At 31.7% G+C, this 17,198-nt stretch overlaps 1 protein-coding gene across 1 annotated transcript in view; it reads right to left on the bottom strand.

The window, feature by feature from the left end:
* Positions 1 to 6,661: 6,661 nt before the first annotated feature.
* Smp_048080 (hypothetical protein) overlaps positions 6,662 to 17,198 on the bottom strand; it is a gene marked incomplete at its 5' end in the record, with an annotated part of 29,223 nt that continues 18,686 nt past the window's right edge. Inside the window, 4 exons of the mRNA XM_018794656.1 lie at positions 6,662 to 6,918; positions 9,675 to 9,779; positions 12,586 to 12,688; positions 14,681 to 14,793. Of these exons, the coding sequence (XP_018649046.1) occupies positions 6,826 to 6,918; positions 9,675 to 9,779; positions 12,586 to 12,688; positions 14,681 to 14,793 (414 nt within the window). The 3' untranslated portion in view covers positions 6,662 to 6,825. The remainder of the gene's footprint in view (positions 6,919 to 9,674; positions 9,780 to 12,585; positions 12,689 to 14,680; positions 14,794 to 17,198) is intronic.

Genomic DNA, 17,198 nt, shown 5'->3' with positions numbered 1-17,198 from the left:
GGGGGGGGAAATAGATTTATATTGGAATTAGTCTAAAAAAGATCATTCTCTGAAGATAACTTGGCACGTTTTTTTAAAAAAAATTATCATTCAAGGTTTTCTTTTTCACTGATTTATTTCTGTTTATTATTGGGGTTGTTTTTCAAACTTATAATATCCTATCGAGGCAATAAGCACAGTATGCACATATGCCAATAAGAGAGTGTTCAATTCATTGTAATTCATTGTCTGAGAAAATGTTAAAATGGATACCCTTATGGTAAAAGCAAAGGTTTGAATAGACATGCATAAAACCCCTAGATGTAATAAAACAGAAATTAAACTAATTTCTGTTTAAACAATTAAACGTATATTTATATATATATATAAATCCTTATGTAATAATCAGATGTTTTGTTGAATGGTAAATTTAATGCATATAATTGCAAAACAATAGATAATAATAATAATAATAATTATTATTATTATTAGTAGTAGTATTACTTCATAAAAACTTTCAGCTTTAACTTACAACTTACGAAACATGTACCAGACAATAGGTATGCATAATCATATATATATTCTTATTGAGGAACTGGTATATTAGAAAGAAAACAACAATCTTGGCAATAATTTCATAGTTACAAATATTTCAGACCAAACGTATCCTCATTCTATAAAATCTTTAAAAAAGATTGTGAATGTTAAGGCATTCAAATAAAAATAAATATAAGTATTATTATTATTATCAGGAGGGGTTTTGTGGAGATTTCAGTATTTTCATAGTTGAAAGCATGAGTCAATTGAAGCTAGACCACCAAAGAAAACCTAGAATCACTGGACGGCCGTGAAGTCCTATTGTGGGACTCCTCAGCAGTGTGCATCCACGTTCTCGCCTTGCGAGACTCGAACCCAGGACATATCAGTCTCGCGCCAGAGCACTTAACCGATAGACCACTGAGCCGGCTGGCATCCGATGGTGTTAATGTCTAACTCCAACCAATCCATGAAGTTGAGCGACCATTTACCAATTGTCTTCAGTGAGTTCCTATTTCACAACAGACGTGGTTTGAACTCAACTGGTCACTGCTTCTCACTAGAACTCCAGGAAGTACGTCTCGAAGTCAGTCACTAGTGAGCTTATGATTATTATTATCAGAAGGGGTTTTGTGGAGATTTCAGTATTTCCATGGTTGAAAGCATGAGTCAGTTGAAGTATTATTGTTTATTCGACATCTTTATGATTAAGATAGTTTTCATTAACGACTAACATCAACTGTTAAAGCGATGAAGATGTAAAAATCACTGACAATCAATTTTATCTCTGTTCAAGGCTTACTAGTAGTATTTATTCAAGATTTCTCCATAAATTCAACTAAGAACCATCATATATAATGTGAAGTGCATTACACTTAGATTATTTAGTCATTTGAAGTAGTCTGATAAAGACATTAAGAAGGCAAGTTTAGTCAAGGAATGTTATTTCCAATTAATTCTTCATCAAGACCCCACACCAAGAAATATATTTTAAGACTGAGCATAAAATCAATAACAATACCACATAAATGGTGTTGGATCAATTTAACAACATAATTCATTGTTTTATGGATTATCAATTCAAACTATGTAAAATTAAAAATAAAACAAAATAACACAATTGACTACTTATTACTACACGTTACGTAACAATAGGAATAGAGATTGAGTTGATTTGAAAATAACCAGTAAAATATAAATGTATAGTGTTATTTGTAAGATAATAATTAGTTAATAAAAAACTTGGAAAGAAAACTAGACAATCAAACTACTAGGATAAATTACGCAAGAATAAAATCAGAAATTAAAATTGAGGTTAAGCATTCGCTCGCGAGACCGAAGGTCCGGGGTTCGAATCCCGCGTGAGGGATCGTGGGTGTGAACAGTTGAGGAGTCCCGTACTAGGATAAATCGGCCGCCTAGGTGCTTCCACGTTTTTGATGATGGTCTGGCTTAAATCAGCTTATGATTTCAAATATTAAAAATACTACAATCTCCACAAACCCCCATTGTGATAAAATTGAAGAACTAAAATGTTCAAGAAGTATTAATGTGACTAAATTTTAAATCAGGTTAAATTAATAATCTGAACAAACAGTTTCTCTACCTAAAGTCTGGGTGTTTTCTGTTGCATGCAAACAGTGATTTCTGAAAGATGAAAGCGATTTCGACGGGATTACAAAGTTAAACTAATATCACCACTTTATGACTGTTGATGAACTGAGTATTTTCACCTACAATTTAAAAATACCTTCACAAATAGATATATACTACTTTTAAATATTAGAAACACACTTTATCATTCGCTTATATCAGTGTTCAAAATTAAATTTGACATTACAAGTCAAATTAGTTAGCTTCTAATAAAAATGAGCACCCTTCGTTAACATTCCAACTAAAAAATACATTACTTTTAGTAGAAAATATGCATTGCATATAGTATTTGTGACTTGATAAAAATGACAATATTGGGATAAAATTAATGAAATCAAATTTAGTCAAATCATTCCACCAACTGAATTATAAAACAAAGTAAACATTTTGTTACATTACATTGTGATATATCGTTTTTCTCTAAAATTTCGGTATTATTATCAACAGTCAAAATAGTTGATACGAATTTAATCAAAATGTATAGTTTTCTCAAATGACAACAATATTAGCGAAATATTGCTTTCATATGGACAAATGAGTTTGAAAACATTGGTTCCCAGGGAAAGTTGAAACAAATCCATTCAATTCGCTTAGTATTGTTTGTTTGAATCTTTCTATTGATGTTTAGTACTGCAATGGGTCAGTCTCTTATCGGCCATATGTGCATACTGTGCGTATTGCCTCGATATAGCCTTAATTCACAAGCAATATATGCACGTATGCCAATAAGAGACTGACCAGTTGCAGTCCTAAACATCAATGGAAAGATTCAAACAAACAATATCAAGTGAATTTAAACTTCACCCCATTGCACAAGCAAGTGGCTATTAGGACTCAGTAGTTCAGTGGATAACGTGATGGCGTTTGATGAGAAAGGTACTGGGTTCGAGTCCCGGAGTGAAGATCAACTCTGAGATGCAGGTACATCCAGCTGAGGAGTTCCAAATAGGACGAAACATTCGTTCTGGATTCCACTGCTAGCCACCATCCATCTTTGATTATAAGTCCATTCAATGTTTTCTAGTACAATCAAAATACATCATATTTAAATTAAATATGGTAGTTGTGACTACAGGCTGATAACAATGTTTAGGAAAATATCATAGGACGAAATGGACTGGGAGAAAGGGACGACAATAGTGAGAGATTTGCGAATCTATCTGCATTCAACAAATTGGCTATAAGTGGCACAATGTTCCCACACAAACATATACATAAAGTTACATCAGTCTCACCACGAAGAACCAGATAGATCATATTTTTATAACTAAAAAATTTAGAATAACAATGAAAGACATGAGAACCAGGAGGAGCTTCAGATCACCACCAACGGGTGGTTGCTAAGATGAAACTGAAGCTAAAGAAACAATGGGCAACTGGACAAACAGCATTACAAAGGTTCAATACATACTTCTTTGGACATACTGGCAAACTCAACCAATTCAAGATAAATCTCCACAACATGTTAAAAGCCTTACAGGATCTACTCATAGAAGAGACTTCTATGGAGGACAACAGTAAAAGGATAAAAAACGCAAACTTAAACATGTCAGGAGGTGCTGGGTTCTCCATAAGATCTCACTCGACTGGTAGTGTTCCAGTAAAGAGCCTTCACAAGGTTTATGTACTTCTGAGGTATACCTTTCAATGACAGACACAGCCACAGAGCCTCTCGGTCTACGGAGTCAAATTCTGCTTTTAAGTAAAAAAAACTATCCTTGTCGGACGCCGATAAGCATACCTGTGTTCTAAAACTTGACGAATAGTGAATATGTGATCGATACAACCACGACCAGGTCTGATGTCAACCTGATTTTCTCGTGTTTGGAGTACACGAGTCTTAGTTAGGTGCCCGATAATTATTGAGGCTAGTATTTTAGATGCTACATTAGTCAAAATAATCCCTCTATGGTTATCATAGGATGATTTTGACCCTTTCTTATATGTTGGGACAATCAGCGATTGTGGCCAGTTAGATGGGATTACGTCTAACTCCCACATTTTAGCTAAAGTATTAGTCAACCTAATCGCTAAAATTGGACTACCATATTTAAAGACCTATGGATTCAAACTGCCTGAACTAGATGCTCTTTTTCGTTTCAGATTAGCTATAGCCTACTACAATGTTCCATCCAGACTGTCTGGGAATGGTGGGTATATATATAAAGCTCACACCGCAGTTTCCCGACGGTGTTCGACCCCGTCCGTTGGAATTTTCTATGAAACAAGTAAATTTAAATTTTGGAATGCTTTGTATAGATGAAAACGGAAAATGGATTGGTAGATAGTTTCAAAGTGAACCAAGATTGTGTGCGTCTTTATAATTTGACCTAATTAAACCGGCTAAGAAACATGATACAACTTACATTGTCTTATTATTTACTTGGATTAATGCAAGTGATGTCTGAAATACTATACACATCAACCGAGCGCCAGTTTGTTTTATGATATTGTATACTAAGTTTGATTTATATTTAATATTTTTCCGAAGAACTTTATCCCTTATGTATGAAATTCAATCATATGGCTTATCATTGAACAAAATATTTAATATATGGACTTTTCTTGGGAATGTTTCTCATGTCATTAATTTACAATTTACGATGGTAGCGTTGTCTAGAACCAGGTTGGCGTCGTGAACGATTATATCTATATAGTTGTATCTAAATACTTGCACAAGTGTTTCATATTCAACGCAAAATTAACCCAGGCCAAGTAAACGAAAAAACAATTAATCAAACAAGTAAAATGCAAGTCCATAATTGTTAACTCCGAGTACTATTATACAAATTTCAAACTCAAAAAAAGAAGCGAACGTAATAGATCCTACCAAGGTCATAAATACATCTATTTACCTTATGGAATGATACATTCCATAGTGGATATTTGGTCACGCAACTGTAATCCATATAACAAACCATTTAACAATGATGAATAATATATCTATCATTCAGGGATTAGAACATGGCCACCGTATTGTTTGAATTGTCATTTAAAAGGAAAGTGTTTTGATGTTGGATAGCCAAAACTAACTTAAAGCAAACTTGAATCTAATAACTTGGCATTTAATCAACTGGGATTATTATTCAGTTAACTATATATTAGGGTCTTTAGTTTGATTTATATCTAAAGCAAGTTTGGTTTGAAAGACTTCATAGATGAATAACTTATGGGCCACAAGGGATAATACATCTCACCAGTCTTGTGTATATAAAGCTGGCAACCTATAGTGATTAAGTACATTTCACTAATCCGATTAATGTTTGTGGGAATTAATAACACATAATGGAGCAGACGTAAATCACATGTTAAAATTAATGATTTTAGTGGTAAAGTTACTGAGCATAAGGGAAATGCATCCAGTAATCATTTAAAAAATGTAATTAATGGTATTGTATTTCTTCTCTTCGTCAAATAATCTTTTATTACCAATTCTACTGAAATTAACTATTCCTTTAATAAACTGTGGATATCCAGCTCGTTCACTAAAGTGGATGCGACAATTAATGTTTGATGAAACAGTTCCTAGATACGCAAATATACTTGCGAACAGTATAATAAATTCTCGATAGTCAAACTCATCCATGACAAGAAATTGTTTGGGATTAACAAACTACGAACATAGTAATGTATTGATTTTCATGTACGTAGTTAACATTTTAGATATCTTTTACTGAATAGGCTACAAGTAAAACAATAGATTAGATGCGACATACAGTGATAAGTCGGTTGATTGGGAGTTATGAATTTTTATTGAGTTGGTTAAGATATTTGTAAAGGACGCTCAACAACAAATAAGCCTTCGCATGCAAGGCTGGTTATATATACGAGCAAAATAGAAGAAATGTAATTCTACGTAGTCAAAATAAGCCATCAGTCGATAAAGCTACGAAGTGATTTGGACTTTGTAGACAGGTGTCGACTAGATGGTTGATATCGTCCTTATAATCATAACCAGTCGTTGGGGAGATTACGTAACATGAATGAAGATTGGTTTCAGTGGTACAAATGTACTTACATGCCAATTATTTAAATAACTGAAGTCAATCACGTTATTTATGTCGTACTGAAATACATTAAAACAACTAAGTGCTCCAAAGTTATCATAGTTTTTTTAATGGTTATCGCCTCCTGGTAATATCTTAAAATCGAACGTTTTTGTTGATACAGTCTGGTTCAATAATCATTGTACAATCTATTAATCAAGCTTAAATGTTATTGTACACTCACGATAAGGACAGAATTGAAAATAAATATTACTTTCAAGTGTTTTTGACTATGAGTTTATTTGTGATCTATGTACATCAAGTTGTTTTGCATCTACTCTTGTTCATATACTCCTATTACTGACATTAGTCTATTTGATTATTGTTACCAGAAATGGTACAGTACATCTTGTTTACTTCCCCTTGCAACAAATGAACGTTATTCCTACAACAATAACATAAAACTTGACCTAATTTAACACTGAATTCTCTTAACAGAAGATATTGTGAAAAGTATTCGTCTATTTCAAATACCACATATTTACAAAAAAAAGTAAATAATACATAGATTATTGTATACAAAGAATGTAAACCCCCTAGAGTTATTTTTCTTCCAAAATAAAAACGTTAATTAGATAAGAAAAACTATGATAGAAAGTACTAAGATAATTCAATCCATATTTGTTGATGAATACTCATTCATATACCCGATTTGTTTAAATGAATCCAATAAACATCGAAAGTTCCATGCATTCATGAACACCTACATGAGCATATTGAAAAAAGCACAAAATGATTGTTGACAGCGAATAAGATAGTGAGTTAGCAAAGAAAAAGTGATAGAAACTTACTTCACATAAAACTATTTGTCAACCATATCTAGCGGTTCGATTAGTTATGGTTTGAAATTTTGAATTACAAGTTTCAAAACTAAGGAATGTAGTATTCACAAAATTTGGTGACATGGTAATTAAAGTGAAATACAAAGGTGTATATATATGAATTAATAAGACAGGAACATTGTCATCATTTCGAATGATTCTATGTCATGTTACGCATTGAGATTTTGATACAAGAAATGCCCGCGAAGATATTTTAAAGGTTGTTACAGATATCCGTTAAGGGGATGGAAGATACTTCTAATACATTAACGAACTCGTGCTGCTAATAATCCCCATTAGATTTTATACATCAACATGATCAGTTAATGCGCTCAAAGGATTCCCAATACCAGTGTTTTCTAAAAATCGAAAGTCGCTGGTAACTATAGCTTTCGACTTTTTATAATGAGGTTAATTTCTCTGGTCAAGCTTCAATTGTATTTTCACTATCTGATTTGTTTTAGACTTTTAAACACATTAGACTGTATGTACCAAAAGAGAAAGCAACGAAATACAATGAATTAATCGTATTCTTCAAATATTCTCATTCTTGCTTTGTGCAAAAACGTAGAAATGGTTGACCAATTCAGGTCCATAAACTGTCCCAATAACAGATATAATAATCGGTGACACAAGGAATTCAAAGTGACTACTTCCTTTGAACAAGTAAAAGGATTATTGAGGTATGAAGATAAGACTATTTGTTTGAATTCAGCTGATGATCGTTAAAGTCCTTACACAAAAGATTTTTATATCTTAGCTATTATTTGCATCTAATGCGTTCCGGGTATCTCCTCATATAGACTTACTTAGAAGTTTAATTCATGAAACTTAATTAGGCGGTTTGACTGGTGTCAAGTTTGATTCATGATCTGAACAATATAAAAATGTGTTCCACGGTAATATTGGAAAGGTAGATGATGCCACAAAAGTACAGATACTTTTAAGAAACCTTGTTACTGAAGAACATGGATGCTGTAATAAGTTTGAAATTTTAAAAAATCGTGTAGATCTCAGTTTCAGTGACATGAATAATCATGGAAAAATCTCTGGCGAACAGTCTCCTAGTTTGAACTAGCTATCAGTCCCTAAAGACAGTTAAAAAGCAAGAACATAAATCAAGCCCTCATCACAGACAGAATGAAGGTTATTTGGGATCCCTCATATTTGTTTGTAGTCTGTACTCAACTGCAGAAATTAACAAACATAACACAACCGTGAGTGAAATAGGTGAATAATGAAGTTCAACCCATCTATAGGTTATCTGTGTAGCAGTAGTTAGCCTCCATATGTCTATACAATTTCAATAATAGCAAGGACTACATATAATATTTAATGACAACAGAAATAGATTTTTTAGTAATCTTTAGCAGTGTAAACTAATGAATCCATTATATGTGAAAATTATATTTGAAATAATCTGAGCGATTGAAATCTTAATAATTCCGACGTTTCGTCCAGCAAACTTGTCCGGACAAAACACCGGCATTATTAAAATTTCAATCGATCAGATTATTTTAAATACAATTTTCACATATAATGACTTCTTTATACTAGGCGCCCAATTTTGTCAAACTATTCGTTCTAATGTTGACGAATATTCATATAATGAATTCACTATGGACTGAACAGTTGCTGTAAATACATAATGTCAGCTAAAAATCAAATTACACGATCATTACAAACTTTTTTCGTAATAACTTCAATAACTGTTGATTTTTAACAGTTATATGTCATTATTGTCAATCATGTAGGTCGGTGATACAGCAAGATCTATTGATTCCAATTGGAAAAACAGAGGAATCTTCTTCTTGTTGTTCGATATGATGGTAGTTGTGTGATATATCATTCTTGTTAAAAGTTCAAACCAATTTATTGTTTCTAAATAGTAAATATGGTTAATAGCTAAAATGTTTTTAGTACCAGTATTACAGTAATACTGACAAGAAACGTTTATAGTGACTAATAATTACTAAAATCATCATCGGTGCTTGAATTATTTACTTGTTCAATAGAATGGGAAAATATTAGACAACAGGTCTTTTTTGAACTTAATTAACAGAATTTAGATCAATGATGCAAGATCATCCAGTCATACAACAATATGTATCTAATTTAAGAAAAATGAACCAATGAATCCTACTTCAGTAATTCGGACCTGCTTTAAACAAATAATATGGAACTCTTTTGTATATTGTATCCACTGGGTAGAAGTGATGTTGATTCAAAGAAATCACAAAGTGCTTATGTAGACTGTACATCTACCCTTCAGTTATCAATTTACATTTGCAATGTGTTCTAAAATCCAGTCGTTTCTATATTCTCTTCTCTTCTGGACTCCAAACTTCTGCCTTAACCGTGCTTTTTCATCTACTAAAACTCTTCTCTCCATCCATCGACCGTAACAACTTCCACACCATGTTCAGTCACATACTATTCAAAAGCAATAATGTTAGTAGTGTTTACTATACGAAGAACTATGTACGCTAATCATAAATTTCCTGATATCATATTTAGAAACTTCAACCGATAGTGGACAAAAATCATTATTTGCAATCAAAACAACATATTAACATCAAAAAGACGAATTGTATAACAATAAAAATGAAATTAAAAACACTACTATTATTATGACTACCATATAAGGATATGACTCGGAATTTCTATTGATTTTATCAGTTTTCTTAATTTTGGTCATAATTCGTCTTGAAATCCAATCACCAATTAAAGAAACTGAAGCAAGCTGTAAAATTTGGGAGTAAACAAAATAGACGGTTGTATTTTTGGGGGGATAGGATTATTAGTCAGATAAAAAAACAACAAGAAAACTAAACAATTATAGATAATAAATATTAACTAAGTTGATAGACACCTCAACGATAGACGCCTTAGTAGAAAAAAATATCAGAACTATATAAATATCATTTTATACGATAATTACAAGCCAAAAAAGATACACATTTTGTATGCACATTAAGTCGAGAAAACTAAACATTAATATACGTGGCAGCGACATTCCATTGTTCAAATATTAATCCTTTAATATGATGGGGATCTTTAAACGATATGTGATTTTGTATGATACTTTATCTGGCTAAAATACCATAGACTTTGCATTGATAATAACTATAAAATATTAATTTCATTTAGTATTGTTTGTTTGAATCTTCCCATCGATGTGTTATGACTGCAACTGGTCAGTCTCTTATTGGCATATGTGCATACTCTGCGTATTGCCTAGATATAGCCTTAATTCACAAACATGGTAAGCAAAGATGGATAGTGGCTAGCAGTGGAGTCCAGGACGCACGTTTCGTCCTATTTGGGACTCGTCAGCTGGATGTACCTGCATCTCAGAGTTGATGTTCACTCTGGCACGCGATGGTGTTTGAAGCGAACGGTACTGGGTTCAAGTCACAGTGTGAACATCAACACTGAGATGCAGGTACATCCATCTGACGAGTCCCAAATGGGACGAAACGCGCGTCCTGAATTCCACTGCTAGCCAATATCCATCTTTGCTTATAAAATATTATTTTACTGAGAACAACAAAGTATACGATCTAATGAAAGTAATTAGTGATTCAATGAGATAGTGTAACAGCATCACATCTTTTCAATGATAACTCCTTATCTTATTCTTGTAGACAATTTATAATAATAGTAATAATACTAATAATAGTAACAATAAATTTGACTGAAGCTATTAGACCGTAAAGTGAAAAACTCTCTCTTAATCATGTTCGATAAAGATTTTTAAAAATCATTACGAAGATAATGAATCCTTCATATCATCTACTACTAACAAGTTTAAAGTAATAAATTAATTTTTAGTTATACAATTATTTTAAGAAGAGAAAATAAAAATATTTCGACAGAAAGGCAAAGAATAAATGATCAAAGAACATAAATGCTACGACATTATAACGCATAGTTCGTGATGTATAACAGAGAGACAAGAGCAAAAAAAAAGAGAACCGATTTCAATTCATTGAAAAAGTAAGGATTATGATTTATTTTCAAATCTATGCATTTATGAAACGAAATTATAGAAAAAGATAACCATTAGTCCTGGAAACAGTTTCAATAAGTTTTTAATTGTATGACCCAGATGGTTCAGTCATGAAGTTTTTCATTGTTTCTTGGGGGGGGACTAATTTATTTGTACATACTTCAAGAAGAAGTGAGCTACCAAAGTTTCTTCTGTTAACCTGGAATCTGATTGGTTGCTACAAAAAAATGTGTAGCATCTGCCATCTCAAAACCGACAAGTAATATTATGTATAAACAATGCATGATATCTGCAAAAGTATCCTAATATCAAATAGACCTACATAAATGTCCGAAGCTTCAATATTCATGAAGATATCTATCAGTGATGGAATGTCGAAAAGTTTGAATCGATAAAATTATGAGTAATTAAGTTAGACCATAATACAACTATACAATAAACAGTATAAAAAACTAAAAATCTAATAATGAATAGTTTGTTTGGAATAATGTTTACAAAGGAGAAAAGAAATATAGCCTGGAGCAAAAAAGTGTCTAAAGAAACGGTTAAGTTCATTCCTTACAAAAAAAAACGTAACAAGTTCACAATACTATTTCATGCTAAGAATATTCTGAATCTGCTAAGGTATCTAAAATTGAAGAGGAAGATTTATTGAAGGATGTAGCCTTCATCGTCGAGAAACAACTATTTACACTACCAACCAACCACTCAGAATAACTGGGTGTCGAGTAAGAAAACAGAGATGTCATAATAATAATAATAATAATAATACTGATGTATTCAACTTATTTTGAGGATCATTCACATAATAATGACATATATTAGTAATACATAGTGATAATACACTAGAAAAATAAAAAAGAATCATGCTTGTTTGAACAAAAATCTGCACCTCAATCTTTTTCTTTATCTATTTTGATGTCGTAGGATTGTTCAAATGAATAAGTCAAGTGACAGATCATAGTAAATCATGAGCTACTAATCAATTACACCATTGGTTAACGGCAGACAGTTACAAAAACCTATTTAGTTTTATACTCTAGAGACATACTACTTATAAGTAACTTATGCATTTTCTTACTAAATTGTTTAAATTTTATGGATTCTCTTAAAAATTACTCGACAATATTTAAGAAATTTTCATTACTGTTGTTGTAATCTAATACATAATACAGACCAGCTGAATTCAATAACATGTGCTGGAGTGACAAATTAAAATTATGTGAAATACATACATTTACACTAACGACCCTATTTCATGTAATATTTACCAGTTAAGACTATTCTTGACTCTTTTAAAAAGAAGACTGAAACATGGAAGCCTATAAACAAACAGACTTATACACAATTCGATGTTGAAAAGCGGACGTATTACGGCAAGTTATCATTTTAAACTGATCTTAAGCTGAGATCGGTAAAGAACAAAACCTGAAATTACGTAAAACAGTTTCCATATCAATTAAAACATTTTTAATCGAAATTCACGGAGACGACATTTCAACCGAAAATTATACACTCTCAAAGTCAAACAACTTACAGGAATTGAAATTTCGATATCACTTGATGTCTTCATGTCGGTATACAGAACAGCACGTAACATTTCACATGAATATAAATCCGAAGCCTCAGTGTAAGTCAATCTGAAAGATATTCAAAAATGTAGGTTTTTAGAACTATTTTGGCCTTTTAACATTTAGTGATCTTCAACCCAAAGCCTGGTGTATATATATATATATATATGTTGTATGAACCAGTTGTTGGTCACCGGTTACCATGGGACTGCATCTCCTTACGTTACTCCACTGCCTTGTGGGTCAGACCTTTAGGTCAAAGGCTCGGTGTGGCCCGCTAAGAAAACCGCCTGCTTCGGTTTGGCATCCGGGCAGTATCACAGCTCTCACACAAATCTAATGAGATGACAATTATTTCACGAGATACTATACTCGCTTCAATTAGAATTCAGACAATTTACATTCACTTGATAACATTCACTTATTGTAATTACTATTACTAATATGATCATTTTTTTATATACTACGTCAGTTATCTTCGTCTATTCCCACTTCATGTACTCCCGTTTTTCAACTTATACACCAGTTCGCCTATGGTAGAAACTCTGTTCTATCTAAACGATCACGAGTCACTGTCCGGTCGAAAATGAATGCTTCCACCGAACACGAATACTGAACCATTCTTTCTGAAATCACATGTACCATCCAAACTGGCAAAATATTCTACAATTAAAAATATTATATAGTCGATTTCAGTCTTTCTGCGCAGATTGACAGTTTTCAACACAATGAAACCTTTGACCAGGAGAAAAGTATAAACACTTTTCATAGGTTGCGTTCGAATGAAATTTGCTCCATTTTTTTTTGCTTGTTCTTTAGACATTGGTATATATATATATATATATATATATATATATATATATATATATATAGTATTACATCTGATATAAGATTGTCTAAGTTAATGTCTACTCGTCAAAAATTAAAATGTCAGTTATACTTTCTAGTATGGAGTAAGAATAGTCTACCGATTCGCTTATTATCATTATTATTATCAATGTAATAATTTTAAACTAGTCAAATGATTGACAAATTAGTAGACACTCATAGTCTTTTAAGCAATATCTGTACATATGTTGATATTCATTTAAAGATATGAATGATATCTACTTAAGTTGTATCTATCATGACTAACACTGCCATAATACTAATAATAATAATCTTACTAATACTATGAAACCAGCATGAGTAGACTTTGATGTACATAAACGCGAGTGAATAATACGTTGAATTAACTACTTATTATTACATCAGATTCGGAAGTTAATTTAATAAGAAAGCAATAGATTAAGAAATACAAATATTAAATGACAGGATGAAGGGAAATATCTTTAGCAAACTGTGAGAAATTATTATTGTATGTGTGAAAAAAAGTGCTGCGAATAAATTTCTAAAGGTTATTTAAATAACTTTTGGGAAAAAGAGATACTGATAAGTGATTGAATACTTACAATAAAGACATTAATAAGTAGTATACATATATAATATGGAGTTCTGAAAGCGGAATCTGTCATAACTGTCACGAATTTCTTCAAATAACATAAAAACAGTATAGTTATAAATACTTAGTAGTATTTTCTTTTTAATTTATTAAACTGAATCTATATGATATCATATCTAAGTTACAACTAACTATGTGAACTATACAACCTTTTTCTAACGCCAAACTGAATGACAATGAAGCTTGTCATTAATCATTTGCTATGAGATTCCTTGTCTAAAATTTCTATTGGGAAGTTTTGAATAACTCTGATGTGAACTATATCCTAACTGATGACAGTGTATGATGATCAAGTTAGAATAATATAAACCGGCTGAATTTGAAAAATGGTAGTCATTAGCCTGATATATGGATATTATATTCGCAATAAAAAGAATGAAGTAATAATCGGTCAATTAACACCATAGAGTATATCAAAAATGTGTATCGAATCATATCCCTATATGATTCATACAATCTCATATTATTTATCCACATAATTACAAAAACTTTTCCATGTTTATAAACTATACACATATACTCAGAAAGAAAGAAAAATACACAATCAATCAAAACGTTACTTGTACGACCAGCCTGGTTGATAATGTTGCCAAAATCTGAATAACTCTTCAACTAAAAGGTGAAAACCAGCTTCACATTGATCCCAATCTTTCGTAAGCTCAAGGAGAGATATCTGCAAAACGAAGATTTAAAAAAAACCAAATATATACTTAAGAAAGTATATTGCAAATCAATACGATTAATCCTGATTAATGCGTAAAGAAACAGAAACGAAAAATATTGTGCATAGATATTTGATTAAAAACCAAACCAATTCACTGCACTGGAAGTGTGGTGTGGTCTACTTATATCCATATAAGTAGTGTATGGTGATGGTTAGACATAGAATGTATGTTGGCAAAAGATCGATAAGGAACGAACAGGAATGGAGCGCAATCGGTATGAAAATGCATGAACAATGAAATCAGAGAAGACGGACTGATATTTGCAGAAGGAACAGTTAAGATTACGACCATTGATTGTTATTTTGCAAATTAATTGTTTACTGTATGGTAATCAGAATTTAGTGAGATAGTCTGTAATTGGTGCCTAAATATATTCGATTGTCCCCAACCGGTATTCTGTTCACTACAGAAGAATTTTTACACGGTTGATTCCTATGACCATTAAAAGATCTAAACAGAAAGGTCGTGAATACTAATAGCTAAAGTATATGTTTGTCCAGATATTAATTTGTAGAGGTATACTATGAATATTTTCTAAACATCACTCATGACCGTGCTCCCAAGAACAAAACCCAAGACCTTCGATCCCGAGCGCGAACCTTAACCTTTAGACCGTTGAGCCAGCATCCAACAGTTTTAATGTCTAAAGTCAATCAATTCATGATGTCACGCGACAATTTTTCAATATAAAGTTAACCTATAAATCATGTACTTATATTCGATAGTTCTGATGCTTGATTATTTTCCTTTGAAAAATTTGGAGCAGACTTATAAGTGAAACTTTGGGTTTATTTAAAGTTTAAACGTCAAGATATAATTTCATCCTAAATCTCTTAATGAGCTTCCGTTTAGTAAAATAAAAACCATTAACTTCCTACACTCTTAATGCACAACATTAACACAAGACATCAGAAAAACTGATAATACATTAACCACGTAATAAAAACATATTGTCAAAAAAATATAAGACATTTCAGTTAACATGGCGAAATAATACTAGTTAAACGATCATTAAAAACCTAAGTGTACCCGACATTACGTTGGTTTTAAACTTGAAAACTTTTAACATAGATCCGTCTAAATCAGTTATAAATAAAGTAGAAGGTTGACACCTAATCACTAACCTGTTTGGACTGATGAAAAGGGGATTTGAAACTGGGTTGAATCGTTTGATCATCAGATGAATTATGAGTAACATCTGTTTAAAAAGAAATTACTGCTCACATACATAATCGACAGAATAATTTATTTGAATAATACATCTAAATTATTAACAACGTAACAAGGGATTAAAAAGAATGGATAAAAAGGATTACATCAGGAAAGCTGAGGACACAGTTAATTATCTATACATCAACTAAAACTATAAATATTCTCAACTAATTATATCTTTGGTATTCTTGATGACGGCAATAGTTTATTATCCTAATATTTCATAGAAATCATGGTAATACTGTTTACTTAAGAGCTGGGCAACTTTACTTCTTATCAATACATTTTGGTAGTGAAAGTAACCTCGAAGTACTTTAGGCACAAATAAAACCTTCATAACACCCACCCAGCAACCTGTATGTGTAGACTGGTCAAATGTTGTAGTTCATTTGAATTTTCACCGTACCATTTACTCATTAAATTAACGATCGACTCAGATCTAGTCTATAATTATCTGTTCTGAAATTCATTTATCATGTCAATAATTGATCACTATAATATAATATGCGAATACATAAAACCAGTAAATAAGTCCTGATATGATAGAATAAGCCATAACAAATACTGCAATTTTAACGTTTATACTTTTTTTCAGAACGAACAAGCTAACTTCGATCAAATAAAATACGAAATTCAACCTTAACACTACTAATGCTTGATAAATATATCGAATCTTTCGAAATTGGAATGATTAGGCTACCTTCTACATTTTCAAAAATACTATCTTAGATACATGTTGATGGTGAATTAACAGAAAGTTAGTTCTAAAGATACGTAGTAAAATTTTGTGATCTAAATCATGGTGAACAAACAGTGAATTAATGAGATACGTGATTATAATTCTGAAAGTTATTGAACACAAACATTCATTGTTTGAAAAAATAAAATATTCGAAGGTACTGTTATATTGATATCTGAGAAGCCTTTAAGATAAAATAGTGTAATTCAAACCCAACTCAATGACAAAGTTCTAAACCTGGAAGTATTTAGTACCTGTTCTAATGAAAACACTTCGTTGAGTGAGACAAAAAATGTATTTTGGATAAAATTATTGTTGATAGATTTGATACTTAAACACTTGGTGGTGACCTTTTAACATTTTCTTAGTCTCCTAGAACTATCCTGCACTTGAACTGCGAGC

This window comes from Schistosoma mansoni, chromosome 1 (assembly GCF_000237925.1).
Source record: "Schistosoma mansoni strain Puerto Rico chromosome 1, complete genome".
Lineage (NCBI taxonomy): Eukaryota > Metazoa > Platyhelminthes > Trematoda > Strigeidida > Schistosomatidae > Schistosoma > Schistosoma mansoni.
This window is presented reverse-complemented; position numbering and strand designations above follow the sequence as displayed.